This window comes from Drosophila persimilis, unplaced genomic scaffold (assembly GCF_003286085.1).
Source record: "Drosophila persimilis strain 14011-0111.01,24,50 unplaced genomic scaffold, DperRS2 tig00000431-arrow-pilon, whole genome shotgun sequence".
Taxonomy (NCBI): Eukaryota; Metazoa; Arthropoda; class Insecta; order Diptera; family Drosophilidae; genus Drosophila; species Drosophila persimilis.
Window position 1 is genome coordinate 5,156,962 of NW_020825312.1, and position 24,767 is coordinate 5,181,728.

General features: G+C 44.4%; 1 protein-coding gene across 1 annotated transcript; it reads left to right on the plus strand.

The window, feature by feature from the left end:
* Nucleotides 1-1,959: 1,959 nt before the first annotated feature.
* LOC6597047 (toll-like receptor 6) lies at nt 1,960-7,612 on the plus strand. Its single transcript, XM_002022171.2, has one exon. It carries the CDS (start codon nt 2,641-2,643, stop codon nt 7,324-7,326), a length of 4,686 nt encoding a protein of 1,561 aa, XP_002022207.1. The 5' UTR covers nt 1,960-2,640; the 3' UTR covers nt 7,327-7,612.
* The last annotated feature ends 17,155 nt before the right edge of the window (nt 7,613-24,767 follow it).

Here is a 24,767-nt window from a genome sequence, read left to right on the forward strand (position 1 = left end):
AAAAAGACCAGAAAAAATATTCCTCCTTGGTTGCATGTGCCGCCTCGCACCACACAAAGGATCCGCAAGAGCAACAAAAACGTCGTCGCCATTTACATTTGAAAGAGCCGCAGAGCCCAGAAGGCGATGGAGATGCTGGAGAAGGTGCAGGGGGAGGGGGAGGAGGAGCAGGAGGAGGCTTATTAGACTTAGCTGCTGTTGGCTCTGCTGCTGCTGCTGCTGGTGATATAATTTTAATAACTTACATAATATATTCTTTTGTGTGGCCGGGGCCCATAATTGTTAGAAACATTAGGCAAATCATTAGCCCAGCCAGAAGCGGGGAGCTTTCGCTGACGCAATTTGCTAAAAATGTTTTTCTGTTTGTGTTTGCTGGATGTGGGGATGGGAATGGGGATGGGGATGAGGGGACAAATGCCTATAGAAGCAGAATATCCTATACGTATATCGGGGAAAACTTTCGGGATAGTAACTTGTAGAGAAGGCGAAAATTAGTCATGGTTACCCATTGAAATCAGTTTCAAATGATGGCTGGCAGCCTATCCATCCATCCATCAATAATTCAGCGATTCTGGACAAATCTTTCACATTTCAAATAAACCGTGATATTAGGAACTTTTGGTGAATGATGAGGGTTCGTGCTGTCCCTTGTGAATCTTTTTAAAAGGGAGAAGGGGGATAAGCAAATGTAAACATAAAACCAAAATATATGTAATCAAAATAATTAGAAACTAATGAGTCATACTCATAATGATAATACGACAGCTTAAATTACAGTTCAACTGATTTTATTATTCATCATTTGTAAATAGATTAACATATGTAATTAGCCATTTGTATGTACCCCCAGATATAGGCATATACTAAACCATCGGAAAGCCAATTCGATAATCTGTCTCTTCCTTCGGAACCCCCCTGCCAACCCAATTAGCAACACCCTAATAATACTCTATGCTCTGAGTGCAATCATCATACCTTAGCCAACTCGTTCCTATCGTAACCATATTTTATAAGCTCTGCCAAAATTTCTAGGACTTTAAAGCCAGCAACACTGCACCTAGGGCCGTACACCCACAGAGGCCCCATAATCGTATCGTTATCGTAATCGTAATCATCATCGTTAGCCTGATGAGAGAAAGAGAGAGAGAGTGAGGGCTTTCTCGTTTTTTCGTTGGAGAGGAAAAAGAAGTCATCAAACCGCAAAAATTGCTACATGAGGCGCAAACAAAACAGTTTAATTAAAATTATTATTGTAATTTAATGGAATGTGAGGAATTATTATTTTTATATGAGGCCCAGACACACAACAACTCCGCCCACCGCCCACCGCCCACCACCCGCACCCACACGCACACAGACACACACACTCACAAATATAGCACACACACGTGGTAGTGGAATAAAAATAAATTACATTTGTATGAAGATTGTCGCTGGCTTGGCCCATGCACATCATATATTTTCATTATCAAAGCAGAGACAGAGAGTCCTCGACGGGGGACGAGCCCAGAGAAGGAGCCGGAGCCGGAGCCGACTCCCGATTCGGCGGCAAAAAAAAAAGGATACGAACGGAGAAACAACAACAACAGACAGCAAAATAACAAGAAAAAAATGCCAACGAACGCCAGCTGTTTGATGCGATTAGAGGGAGAATGCAGAAAAGCAAAAGAATACGGGGAAGAAGTACGAGTACGACTACGAGTACGAGTACGAGTAGTTCTCACAGAAACAGAACGGAGTCCTAGCGACATCCTCTCCCTCAAGCAGCATCGCTGCCGCCATTCGATTCGTTTGCAGTGAAGCAGAGCGAATTTCCCTTCAGGAACAATTTCCTCTCGAAATTTTCCCTTTGTGCAGACCGCCAGCCATCCTTCGGCCGACGTTCTATTTAAGTGAGAGCTGCGCACGTTGCGGCAGTCACTCGACTCTCAGAACTCAGACGGCGCGCAACACACACGAAACGTACGGGCCAAAGACGCTTGACTCAACCTCAACTGCATGGAAAGCACGCACACACACACAGCCGCACACTAGCACCCACATAAATAGGTTCAGCTCAGTTCCGTTTGGTGAATGTTGTGTTTTTTTTTTGTCGGAGAGAGAGATACTCCTACTCGAAGTCGTACTCGTACTCGTAGTCGTGCTCGTAAAGTGATAATAGCACACGCGCCCGCAGAAAATTAATATTCATCGAAGGTTCCTACATCAACGCCGCGTCGTGTAATAATTACAAAACCGAAAATTCTCTTTCAAAAGTGCTCGAAAATGTTTCGCGAGTTGTAGCAGCCCGGACCCAGATCCAGACCCAGAGAGTTATACTTATATCGGGTATATACGAAGAAGAAACGATACGAAGTTTGGCCACGCCAAAAATATAACTATATTGCGGGAAAGCGGAAAAACGGAAAAGCGGAAAATAATAAACTTGAAGGCTCCATTAGACGCAGCAGCTGAAGAGGAAGTCGAAAATATGTGCGCTGACTTTTTTCTGGCCATCCAGTGGAATTGATTTCCTTTCGATTTCCCCTCCACACCTCTCACTCAATCACTCACTCACTCTATATATATGAGTTGTATATAGGGAACGGAACCAACCTTCTTCCCAAGTCACACAGAACCAGCAATTGCTGATCCACCACTATGCTGATCCACTACTATCCCTGGTGCCTGCTCGCCGTGGCCTTCAGCCTGGCCCAAGAACAGCCCCAGCAGCAGCAGCAGCAGCACACGGAACCCCTGTCCACCAAGCACCAGCAGCAGCAGCAAGCCCACTCGAATGCCATCATGGGCGAGGCCGGTGTGTCCAACACCCAGCTTCTGCAGCCCTCCAGTCCGGCCAGGACGCTGCGTCCCCTGTCGGAAGGGGTTCCCGGTGCAGGTGGCTTGGGGGATCCCGCCCTGTACGATGCCCCCGATGATTGTCACTTCATGCCCGCTGCCGGCCTGGACCAGCCAGAGATTGCCCTTACCTGCAACCTGCGGACGGTCAACAGCGAATTCGACACGACCAATTTCAGTGTGATCCCAGCGGAACACACGGTGGCCCTTCACATCCTCTGCAACGACGAGATCATGGCCAAGAGCCGTCTGGAGGCGCAGTCCTTTGCCCACCTGGCGCGCCTCCAGCAGTTGTCCATCCAGTACTGCAAGCTGGGGAAGCTGGGACGCCAGGTCCTCGACGGACTCGACCAGCTGCGCAACCTCACGCTGCGAACCCACAACATCCTCTGGCCTGCGCTTAACTTCGAGATAGAGGCGGATGCCTTCGCCGTGACCAAGCAGCTGGAACGACTGGATCTCAGCTCGAACAACATTTGGTCCCTGCCGGAAAACATCTTCTGTGCTCTGTCGGCCCTGTCTGCTCTCAATATGAGCGAGAACCGCCTGCAGGATGTCAACGAATTGGGCTTCAGGGACCGCAGCAAAGAGCCCTCAGCCACAGGCTCAACGGAGTCGAGCTCCTCTACGGAATCGGTGAAGCGTGGAGCTGGTGCTGGAGCTGGAGGAAGTGGAAGTGCCAACAGTGCCAGCAGCTGCTCTTTGGACCTGGAGTTCCTCGATGTGAGTCACAATGATTTTGTCGTGCTGCCCGCGAATGGCTTTGGCACCCTGCGACGCCTTCGCGTGCTGGCAGTAAACAATAATGGAATCTCAATGATTGCCGACAAGGCCCTGAGTGGCCTGAAGAACCTCCAGGTGCTCAACCTCAGCTCCAACAAGATTGTGGCCCTGCCCACGGAGCTGTTTGCGGAGCAGGCCAAGATAATCCAGGAAGTGTATCTGCAGAACAACTCCATCAGTGTGCTGAACCCGCAGCTCTTCTCGAACCTGGACCAACTGCAGGCCCTGGACCTGTCCATGAATCAGATAACCTCCACCTGGATTGACCGCAGCACATTCGTGGGTCTGATTCGGCTGGTGCTGCTCAATCTGTCGCACAACAAGCTGACCAAGCTGGAGCCGGAAATCTTCAGTGACCTATATACGCTGCAGATTCTCAACCTGCGCCACAACCAGCTGGAGAACATTGCCGCGGACACCTTCGCGCCGATGAACAACCTGCACACGCTGCTGCTGTCCCACAATAAGCTCAAGTACCTGGACGCCTACGCCCTGAACGGGCTATATGTGCTGTCGCTGTTGTCGCTGGACAATAATGCCCTGATTGGCGTGCATCCGGACGCCTTCCGCAACTGCAGTGCCCTGCAGGACCTCAATTTGAATGGCAATCAGCTGAAGACGGTGCCCTTGGCCCTGCGCAACATGCGACATCTGCGCACCGTGGACCTAGGTGAGAACATGATTACCGTGATGGAGGAGAGTGCTTTTAAGGGTCTGGGCAATCTGTACGGCCTGCGTCTTATTGGCAACTATCTGGAGAACATCACCATGCACACGTTCCGGGATCTGCCTAGCCTGCAGATCCTTAATCTGGCCCGAAATCGCATTGCTGTCGTCGAGCCGGGTGCCTTCGAGATGACCTCCAGCATTCAGGCCATCCGATTGGACGGAAACGAGCTGAGCGATATCAACGGTCTGTTCAGCAATATGCCCTCCCTGCTGTGGCTCAACATCTCCGATAATCGTCTTGAGAGCTTCGACTACGGCCATGTGCCATCTACGCTGCAATGGTTGGACCTGCACAAGAACCGCCTGTACGCCCTGTCCAATCGATTTGGCCTGGATGCCGAGCTGCGACTTCAGACTCTCGACGTAAGCTTCAATCAGATTCAGCGCATTGGTCCCAGTGCCATTCCCAACTCCATTGAGTTGTTGTTCTTGAATGACAACCTCATTACCACCGTGGATCCGGACACTTTTATGCACAAGTCGAACCTCACCCGGGTGGACCTGTATGCCAATCAGATAACCACCCTGGACATCAAGTCGCTGCGGATTCTGCCTGTTTGGGAGCACCGTGCCCTGCCGGAGTTCTACATTGGGGGCAATCCCTTCACCTGTGACTGCAACATCGATTGGCTGCAAAAGATCAATCACATTACGTCGCGTCAGTACCCCCGCATAATGGACCTCGAGACCATCTACTGCAAGCTGCTGAACAACCGCGAGAGGGCCTACATCCCCCTGATTGAGGCCGAGCCCAAGCACTTCCTGTGCACGTACAAGACGCACTGCTTTGCCGTCTGCCACTGCTGCGAGTTCGACGCCTGCGACTGCGAGATGACCTGCCCCAGCAACTGCACCTGCTTCCACGACCAGACCTGGTCCACGAATATTGTAGAGTGCTCGGGCGCTGGCTATGCGGAGATGCCGCGGCGCGTGCCAATGGACACCACTGAGCTGTACATCGATGGTAATAACTTTGTAGAGCTGGCGGGGCACTCGTTCCTGGGCAGGAAGAACCTGGCCGTGCTGTTTGCCAACAACTCGAATGTGGCCCACATACACAACACAACGTTCAGTGGACTGAAGCGTCTGCTGATTCTGCATCTGGAGGATAATCACATAGTCTCTCTGGAGGGAAACGAGTTCCACAACCTGGAAAATCTGCGGGAGCTGTATCTGCAAGCCAATCGTATTGCCAGCATAGCGAATGGCAGCTTTCAGATGCTGAGGAAGCTGGAGGTGCTGCGCCTCGACGGCAACCGACTGATGCACTTTGAGGTCTGGCAGCTGAGTGCTAATCCGTATCTGGTGGAGATCAGCCTGGCGGACAACCAGTGGAGCTGCGAGTGCGGCTACCTGGCCCGCTTCCGCAACTACCTGGCCCAGAGCTCCGAGAAGATTATCGATGCTTCGCGTGTCAGCTGCATCTACAACAACGCCACGAGTGTGCTGCGGGAGAAGAACGGCACCAAGTGCACCCTGCGGGACGGCGTGGCGCACTACATGCACACGAATGAGATTGAGGGACTGCTGCCCCTGCTCCTGGTGGCCACCTGTGCTTTTGTGGCCTTCTTCGGACTCATTTTCGGCCTATTCTGCTACCGACACGAGCTCAAGATGTGGGCCCACTCCACCAGCTGCCTGATGAACTTCTGCTTTCGCTCGCCTCGTTTCGTCGACCAGCTGGACAAGGAGCGACCCAATGATGCGTACTTCGCGTACAGCTTGCAGGACGAGCACTTTGTAAATCAGATTCTGGCCAATACCCTGGAGAGCGACATTGGCTATCGCTTGTGCCTGCACTACCGGGACGTCAACATCAATGCATACATAGCGGATGCCCTGATCGAGGCTGCCGAGAGTGCCAAGCAGTTTGTGCTGGTCCTGTCCAAGAACTTCCTGTACAATGAGTGGTCCCGGTTCGAGTACAAGAGCGCCCTCCATGAGCTGGTCAAGCGCCGCAAGCGAGTGATCTTCATCCTCTACGGGGACCTGCCTCAGCGGGACATCGATCTCGATATGCGGCACTATCTCAGGACCAGCACGTGCATCGAGTGGGACGACAAGAAGTTCTGGCAAAAGTTGCGCCTGGCCCTTCCCCTGCCCCATGGTCGAGCCAACAACAACAAGAGGGTCACCGGCTGCCTGGCAGCCCGCGCTCCCTCGGCCAACATGTACTCCTCGTCGCATGAATACCAATCCGGGGGGACTACTGCCGGCGGTGTGCCTGTGCCTCCTCCTGCGGCTCGTCTGGCCGACAAACTCTATGCGGACTGCAGCAGCAACAACTACGCCACGATCAACGAGTGCGGCGCCGTGGGCAGTGCCAGGGGCGTGGGCTACAAGCCCATTCCCACCTCCGCCTCGGCAGCCGCCGCCGCCTGTAAGTTCAACACGATGCATCAGCTGTCCAAAAAGCAGCGCGAGCTCAGTGTGGGCGTGGGGATGGCCAAGACCCTGGAGCACCAGCACCACCATCATCATCCCCAGCAGCAGCAGCAGCAGCAGCAGCAGCAACAGCATCCGAATCGCCGGAGTCAGCATGAGTACGCGGTTCCGGCGTATGTTCCCAGTGGCGCTCCAGCCTACGACAGCGTCGACTACGCCAAGCAGCAGCTGCAGCAGCAGCGCAGCAACTGCGAGTGCATCAGCCTGGGGACCGGTAAGCGCGTCCTCGCCAAGAGCTCCACAGCCGCAGTGCTGCCTTCCAGCTTCAGCTCCAACTTTGTGCCGCCCCTCGGTCCCACTGGGGTGGCCGGTGCCTACAACTGCAAGAAGCCCTGCAACTGCAATGCGGACGACGAGCTGGTCTGTGGCTGCGGGGGCCTCGAGAGCGGAACCCAGAGCAGTGTGACGATGAGCAGCAGCAGCAACAACAGCAGGCAGCCGGAGCTGACGCACTACGAGTCCAATCTGAGCCTCAACGAGCTGGACGACAACGTCCAGGCCGGCAAGCCACTGCACGATCTATGGGCGTAACGGGGAGGCCAGAGCGGCAGGCGGAGGATGTGGCAGAAGGGGGGAGATAGGAGGCAGAGACAGACTGCGAAACCAGTGAATTTATAAAGATTTAATGAGAAACAAAACGAAAACATACGAAAAACCAACTCAAACTGATTAAACTGATATTGGGATAGCTTATGGAATACAAAATGGATAGGAAGTTAGAAAAGAATACTTTTTTTAGGCATGGTTTGAAACAGACTGATACTTTTAGTTCTTGAATAAATTTAATGTTGAATTATTCCCTGTAAATAAAAAAGATACAAATACCTTAAATATGATAAATGATATGATGATAAAATATGATGATATAGCCACAAAAACGGTTTTAATTATCTAAGTATTGTACATAAACAGCGACACATAAACATAGCGGAGAAATCCAAAAAAACAATTTTTTTTTATGATAAATACACAATTACATACATGAATATATATATATAACATAAAATATACATATATATGAATACCATTAATATATTTAATATAAAAACAATTTTTTTTTATTAAAATTAATATAAAAATAATATTAAAATTAATTAAGCGGAGCGCTAGCATCGTGGCCTTCGGCACACATATATATATTCTTAAAAACCATGTTAAATAAAAATAAAAAAATAAGTATATGAACAAAACGAAACGAAAGATCTAATATATATTCCACCACCCTCCACAGCATTATCCGCATCATCCGCATTTCCACAGACTCATCCCATCATTTAAGATCATTTTCCACCGTTTTGCAGACAGATTCCGACTCCCTGCAGCATCAGATATTCAGGAAAATTAATTAGCATGTAAGGAAATTGTATGATAAAAATCAAACAATGCCATTGGAAAACAAAAGCAGAGAAGCACAACCAGAAAAACCCGCGCTGCAAACAATAAAAACTCATAATAACTGCTATGAAAATATCTACATATAAGCGTACGCCCAGCCATATATACATAAATACATATACATTATGATAATAATATTAATAGTTGACACTCAACGAATTAAAAATAAAATTACACTGCATCATACTCTCGTGCGCACTCATTTTAACTCATGTCCTGGCAGGGCGATAATGATGAGCCGACGCGCCGCCCCGAGTCCCGCCCGCGAATCAGCCGTTGATAACAATTAAGTTCTGAATAAAATCCAAGCGAAAGAGAGTAAATTTAATTGATTACGGCCTGGCCATAATAGCTTATGTTGTGGGTTAAGTTAGCCAATGGGTACCCTTTGGGAGCGAGAGGTATGATGAACGCCATGACGGTTAAGAAACTCTGGCTCCGGCTCCGGCTCTGGCTCTGGCTTAAGCTCAAACAATTTTTGTTCTTCGAATCCTAATTGATACCTATTCCTAGGGTTCGACTAAACTCCCACAACTCTTTTTCTGTTGTGGTCTTCTTTTGGTGGTTATTTTTTGTTACTTTGAACAACTTTTTTGTAATATTTAGTTTTTAAAATAATTTGTTGCGCAATCATCTGTAGATGCTGTCGGGTAAATTGAAAAGAAACAACAAATAAATAAAACAAACAGTAAAGTGAAAATATTTTTTTTTTTGCGGAAATGTTGTTCGCGGCCCATACAAAGTATTTAATAACATGCCATTAAAATAACAAAAGCAGTAAAAATAGAGCCACACAACGGCAGGTTATTGATTGAAAAGGTATCGGAAAAATCAGGGTAGGAGGCGGACTATTGTTTTCATACAATTTTTGTTTGTTTTAAAGGCAACAACAACAAAATACACATGAATAAATTATATTCTTGAATGTCTGACTGCAGAATGTACATACATAAATAAATAAACCTAATGATAAAAATAAGAGAGACATTTTAAAAACTAAAGTGAAACGAAACCCAGAAGAATTTATTGCGAAATTAAAAAACAAAAAGCGAAAGGCAAAAACCAAAATGGCAAAGAAATACACTTGAGATACTAATGATAAATATTCACTAAGCATTACAAAATAAAAGCCGAGCAATAAACCGCAACAAGGATATATTCGAAGATTTTTTAAGTTTTGTAAAAACAAAGGAATGTAATACATTTAAAGCTAACCAAATTGACTCAAAAGTTATAGATAAATTAAAAAAGCAAAAGCCAGAAATTATAATAAATTATCGTTAAGCAATAAATAAAATGCATTTCACTTCAAGCCCAATTTTTAATCACAATTTTTTACAAAACAAAAAGATAAAGCAAAAGAAATAAATAAAAGATACCATTTAAAGTTGAAACATTTTCAAGTCACAATTTACTCATTTAAATAATTCATACAAACACTCATACAAACATCAGAGGAAAGGAGCAAAGATATTTAAAATAAAATACTTTTTAAGGTTTTTTATGTTCCTAAATAGCGTTTATGCAAATTAATAACAATTTCTATATATAAATATCTGTGCAAAAGTAAAGAGAGGCATCAAAAAATATGAAATATATCCTTCATTTGATCATTCAAATTTTTGTTGTTTTTTTTTTTAAGAACATGGCTCATTATTTAGTGCGTAAGTGGAAGTATATTTTAAACAATCGCAAAACTAACTAACTAAGCGAGTACGGAGGTGTGGAGGAAAACAAATATACTTAATGCAGTCAAAATGAGACACAGACGGAAACGAACAAAACAAAAAACCAGAAAAGTCAAGCAACAATAATAAATAAATCAACTTATTTCAAAAATTGAAAAATATAATGTAATTTTTTCCCTCAAGGCGGGCTACACATGCACATTTCGGGTGTCCAATATTTGTATTATCCTATTTCTAAAGCGAACTATCATTTGTTATACTCCCGAAGGAGGTATTAAACCTTTGATCATAACATTTAAAAGCACATCAAGAAGATTCTTGGAACCCATAAAGGATGTTCATTGATGGTCAGGGGGACAGGCTAGCGTTCCAGCTGTAAAAGAAGTTGTGCACAAATTGTTTGACCATTGGAACCCTCGCGATGCATCGATGGATTCCACCCTATCATATATGTATGTATGTATGTGACCGCAATAGTGACGAAATGTTGATGGTCGGGAGTGTCAAACTCCTGTTGGATAGATATGAATTTATTCATCATTTACATAACTTCGGCGGACCGTCCTGACACTTTACAAATTGACAATGAAATGGATCAATTTAGTGCACAACATTTTTTTGTCTCCTAAAAGGCTAAGCTCTTTAAAGACCTTTGTGCCTATGTTCTAGGCGATTACTAAAACAGGATATGGTTTTCTTTAATGATAGTAGTCCTTAATAAAAAGCCTTTAGAGACTGCTACTGTTTCCCAATAGCTGTAATTTATGTGGAATACACCGAGCTAGTGCTGATATCGAGAATTCATATGCACTTTCCAGTCCCAGATCCGTAACAATAATACCTACATACATGTATATATGTATATGTATGTTGTAATAAACTCGGGTAGACTGAATCATTTACGCAACTGAAGCATGCTTGACCTTTCTCTCGCTCTCTGTTTGTCTGTCTGGGAGAAGGGGAGACCACGCTCCACCCACTTGGGCGAGTGTTTTTGAATGCACTTTGAGTGCATTTCGCGTACCACTTAATGCAACCGCAAGCCATTCATATTCATATGAAAAGTACTCGAACGCACACACGAATTATTATATCCGCTCCTCGCACCGCGGACGCCTCTTTCGTCAGGGCTGTTTGCCCTGTTTGTCCTTCCGGTCCTGTCGTCCCACAGTGCCGAGGTGTTGGCACGCCCTTTTACACTGAATGGCGGACTGCCGACCACACCCATTTACGGTGGAGTCATCATTGCAACCAGATTACACGGAGTATGCGAGCGGCTCAATGCAGGATTAAGCCAACAAATAGAGAGATAGGGACATACAAATACTAAATTTAATTTCATATAATTGCTTTTCCAAAGTCCATTTAAATTATATTGCCTACGAGTGGGACCAGGACCACGACCAGGACCAGAACCAGGACCAGGACCTGGACCAGATCCAGGGCTTCAACCGGCGCGCCGGTGGTGGGCCGGTCTTTCCATTGATGCATATTTATGGCATACGCAGACAGTCGTCAATGAATTGGTATTCCTCTGATTTGTTGTTGCTGCATTCCTTGGATGCGGTGCTTGTTGCAATTGCTGCATTTGCTGCCGTTGGCATTGCCGTTGCCAGCATTGCCATTGCTGTTGCAGTTGCCGATGCAATTAGACAGCATTTTCCATCATCGACAATAATTTACAGTCACGGACATATTTTTTGCAGTTTATTTTAATGCTGTTGTTGTCAATATTGGCATTACTTCAGTTTATTAATGCAATGCAATTAGTGAAAATTTGTCAGTTAATGGCATCCACCAGCAACCAAATAAATAATCGGCCCCCTTTTTGGACGCCCACAATTTTAATGCATTTTAGCAATAAATTACTACTGCACACAAGCGCAAACAAACACCAGATTGTGCACAAAATAATGCATTTTCTATGGCCGAAAGCTCATTAATAAATTTCCAAAATTAAAGGAATTTTATTTCTATTTATATCTCTACACACGATATATGTGAATATTGTAATGTATGCATAAATATCAACGAACTTAATTTTTTTGGCAAAAAGTCAATTGCGCAAAAAACTAAATAGTTCCACGAGCCGAGGTATAATAAAGATATCCTAAATGGAGAAAAATAAATATTATAGAGAAATAATAGTAGTTTTAGTATTAAATTTCAGAGTATTATACCAAAAATTATACAAGCCAAGCCAAGCCAAACCAAACCATTCATGATAACATCTGTCCTCTTTTTTTTCGAACCATAACTGTCCATCTAGTATATTTGAAATCCCTCAAAAATAACGTTGTCCACTCGCCTTTCATTCAGTTGAAGGTGCAAAAACCATTCATTAATTTGATTTGAATCTTGTTCAGAGCTGGCACTCTGATGAGGTCAGAATGAGTGACCTCCACTTCCACCTCCACCCACAGCCGGTGCTTGTTTAACAATTCTCCTTTAGTTTGAATATGCACTATATACTCGTACTCGTAAGGACGTATATTAATCCGAAGGAGCTGGGAATAATTATGTCATGTGCTTATGTTTTATGCTTGCGTTTGCTTAATTGTGAATTATAACCTCATAATTTAGGCCGAGCGAAAACAGGCAAAGTGGATTGAGGTAGGTTGGGTGTGGTTTGGTCGTGTGTGTGTGTGTGTGTTAACAGCATTTTAATACTCTTCTAACCGGAGCGGGGTGGGGTTTGGTGGGCTGGCCATACATCAAGCAAGCTGCCACGCCCGGCTGACGCTCAAGGTCCTTTTGTGTTCTCAATAAAAATCTCATTCGCTGACGCATAACTTTTACTTTTAATTAGTTGTATTATCTCCCTTGTTGGTTGCTAATTGCTTTATTGCTCGACTTGTCTTTGTTCGGTCCGCCTCGAATTGCCGTCCTCTTGCCATTTCTTCGTCTACTCCTCCTCCACTGCTTTTGATATCAGCTTTGTTTTCCTTCTTTTCGTGTCCTGTCGCTTAATTTGAAATCATTTTGTCGCAACTTTATCAGCAGCCGTACCAAGCAGGGTCTTCCATTTTCGATTGCTCCCATTTCGATGTCCTTGCGGACAGTTATTGATTTTTTAGTCTTCTTGTCTTTTGGCTGTAAAATGAAAACCAAAATCTGCTGCCATCAAGTCAAGTCAGTTTCTGGCAATTCATACAATTCGCCTGACCTACATGTGTATGCACCCTGCTCCCTGCTCCCTGCTCCCGCTCCCTGCTCCCGGCTTGACTCTAGACTCCGGGGCTCAACCCGATGGCCATGTGTCTGCTAGCGATTCTTGTTGTAAGATGGAGATGTACTCGTAGATGTAAGTTGCGGGGAGATGGAGTAGGATCTGGGGTCTGGTCTGGTCAGGTCAGGAAAAACAATAAGATTGAAAATGAAAAGAGCCAACGAATAACGCTTTCAATGCTCCATAGGAAGATTTATTATGAGATGGTACAAAATGGGAGGTCTTCTGGTACAAATTCCTTGGATATATTGCAGTATCTATACAGATCTTTTACTTTTCCGATGAACCATTAAATAATTTCCATTTAGTCTGTATGCATATTTATTTCTATAAGATTGCATTGCTTTATGGCTTTATAGCGCGTGATATATCGAGCAAAACATTTCATAAGCAAGCCTTTTCGACTACGAGTATAGTAAAACCTTTTTGTGTCTCAGCGTGCTCATTCGTACTCATACGAGTATTAACTAAAATATAAATATTTTTTGGAGCAGCAGTATCTGCATCCCTGTGTTGGGCCTCTCAAAGTCTTGGCTCGCGTCTCATGTTTTTCCGCTTGGCCCACCCCCCACCAAAACTGCCATGGAAAAGAATTGGAGAGTTGGCTCTTCTAGGGGCTGGGGGCTTGGGGTGGTTCGTCTTCCATGTCACTTTTAGTTTTTAGTTGTGTCTCGGGCATCCGTTTCGCTTCAGTTTGCCGTTTGCCGTTCGTCTGTTTGTTTGTTTGTTTATTTGTTGGTTTTGTTTGTTGTATGCTTGTCTGTTTGCTTTGCTTTGCGTATGAGTGCGTTATCGTTGTCCTCTGCCACGCCCACATCTGAGCGAGTCGCTGGGGCGGATAGTCGGGGACGGGATGGGACAGGCGACACAGGACACAGGACAGGGGACACGGGAACTGGCTTCGTACTCTCATTTCATTCACGAGCAATTTATTCGTCCATTAGAGCAAGGACGAGCAGCAGCAGCAGCAGCAGCAAGACAGGACAGGAGACCCCGGCTTGGCCCCTTCTTGGATTTCACTGTGAGCGTGTGTGTGTGTGTGTGTGTGCTCGTATTAGAGAGTGTGCGAGTATCTGAGTGTGTGTTAGAGTGAGTTTGTTTTGCTTTTATTTATTCCCTGTTTTTGCTTGTCCGTTGTCTTGTGTCCTCTTTGTTTCGCTCAAGTGTGTGTTAGGATTTCCCAGCTCCTCTTACTATCTGTCTCCGTTTCTCTCCCACCCCCACCCCTATCCCTGTCCTCGTCCCGTCTCCCTCTCTCTCTCTCTCTCTCTCTCTCTTTTGGAATTACTTTCTTCGTGTGTGCTTCATGTGGCGTTGTGTAGTGTCTAAATAAGTTGAGAGTCAACTTACAAAGTAAACCAAAGATTCTTAATTGGAATTTTACAAATTCGTTTGTTCACTAGCGCTCTCTACGAGAGTGTCCTTCTCCACGAGAGAGAGAAAGATGAGCAGAGAAGAGTGAGAAAGGTTTTCGAGGGGCCTCCAGATCATGGAGCAACTGTATAAATAACTAATACGAGTATGTGTGTACATCCGAATATTGAATAAGGAATATGCTGCTCTTATAGGATTGATAAAAAGTCGGGAAATTGTCCAAAAATATGTGTGTACTTGGCTACCCGTATCCTTCTAACTTCTAACTTCTACCGTCTACCTTCTACCCTAACCTATCCATCGCGCTCACATTCGCTATACAGACTAGAAAGGACCCCTTGTCGCCTCGGGGGAGAAGCGAAAATTTCTTCAAGGATTACTGATTCGCAGCATCTTTTGCAGTTTTGTCTAATTTCCAAAGAAGGGGCGACACCGAACGGGGTGGAATTTTAAGTATTCAAGGGTAGTTCTCTGCCACATTCTTCCCCAAGATAGACTTGGATTTACACCAACAAAAAAAGGGGGAAGGGGAAGGTGCAGAAGCTGTGGCAGGACCAAGAACAGAAGCAGATGAAAATGGAAATGTGTGACAGTTGAGGAACTCTATACAAGGATTGTGATTGATTGAAGGATTGCCAGCCATTGAGACTAAGCTTCTCTTTCAGTACGTATTTGTGTGTGTGTGTTCGTGCATCTGTGTCGGTTAGCAAATAGATTAAAAAAGGTTATTTGTATGAAATTTGATTAGGGTAGGTCAAAGAAACTAATCTGATTAGGACTGAATAAAAAGCAGCACATTTGGCGCATTTGACGCATTTGAAGCATTTGAAAAGCTTGAGAACTCTTCACAACTGAAAGCCGTAATGGAGACACATGTTACGGTCAGACCTATCAAAAGGAATCTATCAGTCATCAGACACTATCTTGGATATCTATATCTGACAGTTTTTTCCAGGTATTTATATGGAGACGAAGTGGGTCTAAATATGTATATTTTATAGCAATCACTTGAGCTTTAATTTGACCAAGATCAAGGTCCGTCCTTCGATTAAATCCTATTCTATTAAATTTGTAATTCGAATATATCCATTCTTAAGTTTTTAAAGATTACCCTCATTTTAAATATATTCTTGAGGCCCTTCGCCTTGGAAAAGCCTTCATAAATTTGGCCATATATCATCCGTAGATCAATCACCGCTGATGTCAACCAATTACTTCCAAATCATTCAAGACAAACTCTTCCTAATATCAAACCCTCCTCCGCTTCTACTTCCCAAAAATTTAAGTCATTAGCAATCTGAGCCATCACCCTCATTAATATGGGAGGAAAAAAATTAAATAATAATACAGCAACTGTCATATTCTATGATTCATTTAGACCCCATCCCTATACCGACCCGTCCCCCACAGACGAGCGAACAAAATAGGAGCCGCAGCGGCAATTTTATTTAATTAATTTTTAATTCGAATTTATTTAATTTATTCTTTTTTTTTTGATTCAATTCTTCTTTTCCAACACACATATGCAAAGCCCATCAAAATCAAAACGTTTTTCAGCCCGGATATTTATAATTTTTTGTTTTGTGAAATGAAAAACTGAACTCTGGATCATCCATCATCATTGCAAAGCCCTCCCCTTTCCGCCCCTTCCGCCCTTTCCGGCGGTTCTGTCTCCTGTATACGAGTATATAATTTAAACAAGGCGGAAAAAAATGTCAAATGTCACAAACACTGGAGGGGAGAACTATGTGGTCTGGAAGGCTCGAAGAGTGCCTTCAATTAATTCTTTTTTCAAATTTATATCAATTTATAATTTTTTCCCCCTTCGCTGTGATTCGCTTGATTAGGAGGAGGTTGGGTTCAGGATTTCCCCTATACCGAAACCGAGCCAAACGAGTTGAAATTTTAGATGTTTGTGATTAATTGTTGTCTTGAGTTGCGGGGACCCATATACTATAAATCTATGTGTGTGTGTGTGTGTGTGTGTGTGTCGACGGCGAAGGGCCGAAAGGATAATGATGCTGCGGCAAACTGTGGTAGTAAGTCGAAGGAGTCGCGTTAATTGCAGGGCTTCTGGGTAGCTGGATGGCTGGGTACTGGGTGTGCGGTTCGGTTCGCTCATGGCCCGGTGAACGCACGAGTTATGAAACTGGCATTAGGGCTGGAATGAATGTTCCCGTGACTCGGGTTGGCCCAGACCCAGACCCCAGACCCCAGACCCCAAAGCCCGGACCCTCGCGACAGCCACAACAGTGGCCTTAACTGGGGCTCTGATGCTCTGGTGCTCTGATTACGTACTATGCGATTATGATTTTGTGAAAAGGATTAGTTGCATACTACGCTGAAGTAGAGGAAACCTCCAGCTAAGGGATCAGAGATAAAGTAAGTCAGAATGGTCGGGTAGGAAAGAAGAAGAGAGGAGACGAAGGGGCAGCCAGGATGGTCCAGACGAGGAGCTGGCTTCAGTTCAGTGGCTTAGGCAGTCAAGGCTAAAATCCTAGAAAAATATATATATATAATTTAAGCTTCCCCTCAACCCCATTCGGATTGAAGTTCATACCCAACAACAGAGAACAAGAGACATCTGTTATGCCAGAGGATTTCTGTACAACAATTTGCCAGTAATTATTGCCCGTGTATAATCTTTATTATGGCTGTTTCTTCAGTTCCGTTCCGTTCCCCATTGTCCCCCCATAAACAAAGGGGGGACTCCTCCTCTAAGCTGTTAACAATACAGTATTTTTTGTGTGTGGGAGTTTTTTGTCTAATTTTGCACGACTTTTGCAATACTCAATCTGGCGGAATGCTAAGCGCCACCAAATTCTATCCGGTATTAATGTGTCAAGAGATACTCATATGTCGCAAGATTTTGTAGGAAAGTGAACCTGAAGAGAGGAAGAACCTACTAAAAGTTACTCCTACATATATTCTGTAAATAGTAACAGCTGTACGTAACTTAAGACTCGTTCTGCCCCGAGGCAGAATTCTCTGCACGCACATTTAATAGTCGGGACCGCCCGCATTCCTCTATAAATGTTCCTCCATAAACAAAAGACTGCCTCCCGACAAGTTATTTTGGAAAATAGCTCACGCAACAATGAATTCAATTAACCCAAGACTGCAATTTAAGATTTCACACAATAAGGGAATCGATCTAACACCTTTTATAGCCGAGCGAAGCCACAGAAGACAACCACATGAGGGGGGCAATACTCGTATCAAAACTGAAAATAGGAAATTATTCACGCAAGGATCTTTCAGCGGATCAAAAACTTCTAAAGCGGAACAAATTAAATAACCCTCGTATATTGTAGATGTACAAAAACAATAGATATCCCTTGGAGATACGTTAGACGTTGCGGTTTTGTTGTCGATTTCGATTTCATTTTTACCTGCAACCTTGACTGGATTGGGCTGAGCAGAACGGAATACAGAACACGAAACAGAGAACACAGAACACTGAACACAGAAGAGACCCTCCTCAAACGTCAGGGACGTCGACGCTCGTCATTGTCTCTGAACGAGCGACTCCGCTGGACATTGATGGTGGTCCTTTCTACACTCCATGCCCCCCTCTTGCCGCAGAAGGGACTCCTGGGCATAATTTGTAATTTCCGACACGTCAAAGCCGCCTGAATCTGAGTCTCAGTCCGAGACAGGGAGAGCGAGACTCGAGCTAGCTGCGAGCAGGTGCAGGTGTAGGTGGAGGTGTGCCCCAACCCCAGTCCCAGTCCCAATCCCAATCCCAAGCCGAACTCACGCACTTTCCCCGCACTCGAGCCAGGAAGCAAAGCTGTGCCAGTCGAATATCTAATGAGGAGAGCGGGAATGGGGCTGGGCGGAAAGTGTAGCCAAGTCTCCACTCCTCATTACGTAATGAAAACGCGTAGCATTTTCCGTTTCAGTTTCGGTCCGATCTGAGGAGAGGGCGCATGTGTGCAAGCATTTACAAGCTTTTATTAAATTAAACCGTGTAATAAGGCGCCCAGGAACTTGGGACACGCATATCAGTCCTGTCCCGGTGCCCCTCAATCACCGCCCTATGGCTTTAAGGCCCCCCCTACCAACCACCTTTCCCCCGTCTTATCAGTTTGTACCAAGGCTGAAATCGCTGTAGAAAAAATTTCATGGTAATTATGACAGTGTGTGTATGGAAATTTTATTTTTTCTGTTCCAAGCTGGCCTGGGTAAGGGCAAAGGTGGGGCTTGCGCGGTGGGAAAAGGTGAAAGAAGCGGAAAGTTGCCGGGAATTGAGAAAATATCTCAGATAGAAAAACTGGGAAAACATGTGGTTTGAAAAAATCCATTCAAAATTCATTGTGCATTCTCTATAGTCACTTTCGATGGCTTTTCTGCAACAAATTTTACAGCATTTACAATTTAAAACATTTAACATTGCAATTTTGTGGAATACTCTTTGTTAATGATTGAAAATAAGGTGTGTGGTCTCTGTGTGTCATAAGCATAAAAGGTAGGCCATAAAATGCTCGTCATTAGCATAATCTGAGCCAACCCCAGCGCCCACCCCAGTGCACATTATCATTAACTAGACAAGCCATCGTTAGAATATTCTGAGCCGAACCAAAATTATCTGCCCCCAGCATTAGGCCCTATATGAATGTTCACGCCCATTTGATCAATGCCAACTGGATGACTTGACTGACACATTACTTAACTTCCGCTTCCTGACGTACCCGTACCCGTACCCGTACCCATACACAGGAACAGAGAGAGACAGAGAGCGAGAGAGAGAGAGAGGTAGATACTGTAGATAATTTCACAGTTCTTTGGACAGGGCCAAACACACGCACTTCTCGCATCCATCCATTCTCGCTTTTTGGGTAGAAAAAGTGAGCAAAGGGAAACGTAGCAAGGCGCCAAATGTCAGGCAAATTAAATTTAAACGCAGCGCAACAATCCATCATCTGGTAATTACTGCGTCAACACGCCACGAACACACACAGAGACTCATAGATACATGCATACCGTGCATACATACATACGTAGATAAAAACTGAGACAAATAGAGAGGAGGTACCAAAATCCTTACCCGCACCCACACCCGCACCCTCACCCGCACTGGAGGATGATAATGACTTGACTTGTCATAGCTTCCGCCAAATTAAAGAGATTTGTGCATTAGGCATCTGCCTTAGGATTATCTCAGACACCCACACCCACACCCACCGCTCCACTCCACTCCGCTCCGCATCTCTGCTTTAGCATTGATTAATAATTTCTTTCTCTTTCGCTGGATTTTTCTTTGGGAGTCGGGTTCTTGGCTCAGCAATTAAGTTCTTGTCCCACTTTGAGGCGGCAACTGTAATTGACAGTCTGCCATTTAGTTTTCAGCAGAGGAGGGTACGGAAACAAAGAGCGGAAGAGCCGTCGAATCGATGTCGAAGAGTCGTGGAGAGTGCGGGGGGCGTTGCCGCACTGTTGAGGCCTCCGTAATGGAATATTACCAATGGGGTGGGTTCTGGCCAAAAATCATATGTATACGATGTGTATATGTAGGTATAAGCACCCTGTTTCCCAATTTCTGGGCGTTCATTCCGATCAACATATTTCAAGAGTTCTCGGTCCTCACAGCAGGCGATCCATCCACACACTCCTGGGCGGTCTGTCCACAAGTAGGTAGGACAGAGGCAGGAGGCAGGAGCCAGGGCGGAGAGAGCTACTGGGGGGAGGCAACAACAGTTGCCAAATTACTTTCAGCTACTAGCGACAGCTTATAATTATGTTGATGTACAATGACGAGGCGTGGAAGGGTAGAGGCGGAGTAGACCAAACCTCTGGATGCACTATGCCAGAGTCGAAGATCAGTTGCTGATGGACCCAAGATTGTAGATTGTATGATGGTAAAACTTCATCCGCACAAATTCTGGCATATCACACATCTGGCGCCGTTTCTAATTTTCGTTTCGATCCATGCAAACTAAACGTCCCACAAATTTGCAGTGCATAAGCTAGCCCTACAGCATCAGAACAACAGAACTCCACCCACACGCACTCACAGCAGGACATGTGGCGGCTGTGGCAGCAACAGCATCGCACAAAACTTTTGGTAAATTATGAAATTATAAACATGGCCAGCATAGTCAACTTTTTACGATACATACGCACCCAGAGTCGCATCCAGTGCCAGTCCTAGACACATACGAGTACACACACTCGTCTACGTTCGTTCATACGAGTACGAGTATGTTACATGGAAAATGTCTGGCCGAGAAAAGTAATTTAATTGTCGCAAAAATGTCGAAAACAGCTTTAGTGCTTTGCATTACCAGAACCAAAAACAGAAACAACAAACACAACGCATGAATAAGATGGAGAAATCATAATAAGGGGAAATTATAATTACAAGTGCTCGCATGTGGTTGAGTCCCGAACCAAGTCGAGATTTATACATAAAAATAAAATACGCACACACATATGAACATACATACGTATGTATATGATTAAAGTTTCCACTTGCCGGAAAAAAGCCAGAGACCATAAGAGAATAATTTTATGTTGAGTTCAATAATTAATATGCGTCCAAGGTTGTTTATGGCCGAGTGTAGGTTATACGATATTTAAATGTGGCCATAAAATGTAGAGAAGTTTGTGGAACGAAGGTGTTCCAAGAAACAGTTTCATTATAAATTTATACTGTGGCAACCGTATCGAACATATTCATATTTCGTTCTCTACGTAAACATGTACATCAGATCAGTCCTTTGATTCCTTCCTTTGATTCCTTGGATATGTCCCTCTTTATTGGTAAATTTTCTCCTACGAGTATTAGGCCAACTCCCAAAAGTATGCTTCGTGAGAGGCAGAGTAGATTTCGGTTTCAGCGGAAAGACTAATACCGGAACATTTCCCTCGTTGGGTATCTGGTTTGATATGAATTTTAATGGCCTTGTGCATGGTTGAAACGATTTATGATGCGCCACGCACGCGGTTAATTAGACACAGCAAAAACAAGAAAGAAAAAAAAGAGGAGCGGAGCGGAGCGGAGAGGATAGGATAGGGGAGAAATTGGGGCCACGCCACAGCTGAGATGGGGCTGATGCTGGGACTGACGCTGATGCCGATGGGTTGCTGGGGGTTGGCCTGTTTTTGTTATCCTTTTCAATGTCACACAAACACAGACATGGTGGAAGACTACATGCGAGTATAGCAGCGCATCATGTGTTTTATCTATGGCGCTCAGATTTCAGTTGGCGGAGGGTGCTTTTGGCTTGGTTAAGTTCTGGGGAGAGTTTACTTTCGTAAACCCATTCCACATCCCGTTCTTGGCTCCGCGGCCCCGGCCCCGGCCCCGCCCAAAGGGAGACATATACCCTCGAGTTGTTTTAACGTCAACTTGCTGCTTGTATCATTTAATCTTTAATATCCTTTCTTAGCGTCGACTTTGGTCTTTTGGCGTTCATTCGATGTTCTTTTTGTTGGTCGATGCTCGCCGCTGTTGTGTCCTTTGTGACTTTCGCCTGACGCATACAGATACATAAATACTTCAATGCTTCGCTTCGTGTGGGTGAAGGAAAGTCTTGCTTAGATTTATCACTTGCCTGTGCTGTACATACATACGAACAATAAATAAATGTAGACATGTATTTCTCTCTACTCGGTACCCATAGTGTTCAAGGATATATTATTTGTTTGTAGCCATACAGGTAAAAGCATAAAAGGCAGAAGCATAAAAAGGTGATCGAGTACTGAGATATACGACACTATTTTCATTGCAAATTCCAGATCAGATTAGCGTCACGTTTACTGAACAGACGTTGTTCCACTTATTTCACGGGTTGTTTGGATAGGATCGTTTATCCGACTACGAGGTATCTTATAGTCGGAACCTTTGCTATGCTACTTGTTTTTGTTTCTTTGCATCTACCCATGGCCGCCACATGGCTTGGCATGCTCTGATTCTCATCTTCATCTCCCATTGTCAAGAATTTGTTTCTTTGTGTCTGTGTTTGTGTGTTGGTGTTTGTGGCAGTATCTGTATCTATGTGTGGCATTAACAGGGAGCAGGCAAAAATATCTTTATGCCTCATAAGTTTAATTTGGCGCAAATTGTTTTTATTTGCCCAGTCGCCAAAGCCAAACAGCAGCAAAAACAACAACAACATCAAGTTGGCACACAACAACACACAGACAGACAGGCGGACAGACAGACAGACGGACCGACAAACAGACAGACGGACAGACAAACAGACAGACGGACGGACAGAGAAGAATGGCAGCCGAGAATAGAGTTGCCACATGCATGTGTGATACAAAATGGCGGCCCTGGTTTTGTTTTTTGCTGGCATTTCCACAAATTCTTTTTGAATGTCATTAGTATAATTGAAAAAGCTATTGGCACAAGGCCAACAAACCCCGAAAACCAACAAAATAGCCAACCAACCAACAAAAACGGCTATGGAAACCAAAAAACGAACTGGTAAATGTAGTCGATGCGACACGCGAAATCCAATAAAAATTTTAGATACAATTTTCAGTTAATTCTGGTTGCTTTTTGTAGTCTAGCGGAAAGTTTGGCGACTTTGGCTCCCCTTGATACCGCTATGGCCACAGCCCAAGGACACAACAGCCCGCAGCCCGTAGTCCGCAGTCCAAAAGACACCCAACATGTGCATAAATTTTGCAGTTGACATCCAGCAAATGTACATGGGATATTGCTTAGAACAACCAACCACATGAGTTATAGAGTGTATAGAGAGAGCCAAGCTACGAGTGTTTATGCAGAGATCGGATTGCAGCACAGAGATATGCAAAGTATCGAAAAGTATCGTGTCTAGCCGGAAAGGACTGTCAGTCGGTCACTTGAAGAAGGTGAACCGGAAGTGTTCAGCCATTGCACAATGGCCAAAACGCCCGATATTTTGGCAGAATATGCAATCACACACACAAAATAAGATTAAACTGTATACATACTTACAAAATAGTCTGAAAGTCTTTTCTGTGGTTTAGAATTGTGGCGCAATTAACCGCGAATAATGAGAAATTTTACACTTCTGTTGGGACTGTTCCTTTGAACTAAAATCGAACTGTAAACATGGAAAATATTCGTACAGGTATGCTTAATACTTAATCGTTTTGTAGAGTATAATACAAACCTTTAGGTTAAGCAAAGAAGCACAAAATATATGGTTTCCATTCAGACCTCTAGTCTTTCTGTATGTAATCAAAACGAATAATCAAAAAAAAGCTAACTTTATGAGAAAACAGACAGCTGAAAAAGGGACGTCACAAGAATGTTTTGAGATGCAAGTTCAAATATGGGGCAGGGCACATAAAATGCAAGTGCTTCCAGTTCATTCATTATGTTTTCTCTAATAGCCCATGCCAGTTTTTCCCCCATAATATTATTTGAGATAAATTTCATGTAAATAGTTGGTTACCTTTTAAGTTTATTACCCTCCATATCAATTGATTTGATCTTACGGACCCTTGCGTATATTTATAACAGAGACATCGACGGGAAGCTGAGCGGAAATCAGAGTACACATGGTACTCCATATATTCTTGTCGCCCCATCCATTGAATTTCCTTTCCTTAAAATGTTATGTAAGCTCAATAAAACAGTCTCTTTTTTCTCCTTCTGTGTATCTTTTCTGGCAAAGTATCGTTTTGCTAAAGCTCTTACCTGATTGTTTGTCTTGCCAAATGTCTCTCTTCCACATACATATGTATTCTCTTTACTCTTTACCCCTACTCTAAGAGTATCTGTGTCTTTGGCTACTTGGCAAAATATTTCTCAACTATTTTCTATATTAGAAAACAGAATCCACACTGGGCAAAGGCAAAGTCTATGCGGCCACAGACAAAGGTGCAACTACTCGTACTCGCATGTGGGATGTGGGTTGTGTCTGTGTGTGTGTGTTCTTGATATTTATTTGAATCTTGACTGTCTCTTGGGCGAAACACACGCACATACACACACACACACACGGATGCACACTCTCGCACACAGATACAAAATATATACAACTACATCAATGCTTATCTTCTCTCTCCATTTACCGAGAAGCGAATTTTATTTGAAATTGAACTTGTTTTTGCGCCAATAAATTGTATAGACAAAGTATTTTGATTGCGTTCGGGTGAGTGGGGTTATACTCGTATTATACCAAACTCGGCTACTTCAATACAAACCTGTGTTCTCTGTACTTCCGGTTCACCAATGAAGAAACAACAACAACAACAACAAGAACAACTAAAAACCTAAAGCTAAATGCCAAAGCAATAGACTAAAGTAAACCAAGGGTAAAAGAGGCCAAGCCTAGAAG

Coding starts and splice junctions, on each gene's coding strand:
- LOC6597047 (XM_002022171.2), top strand. CDS start 2,641: ATGCTGATCCACTACTATCCCTGGTGCCTGCTCGCCGTGGCCTTCAGC.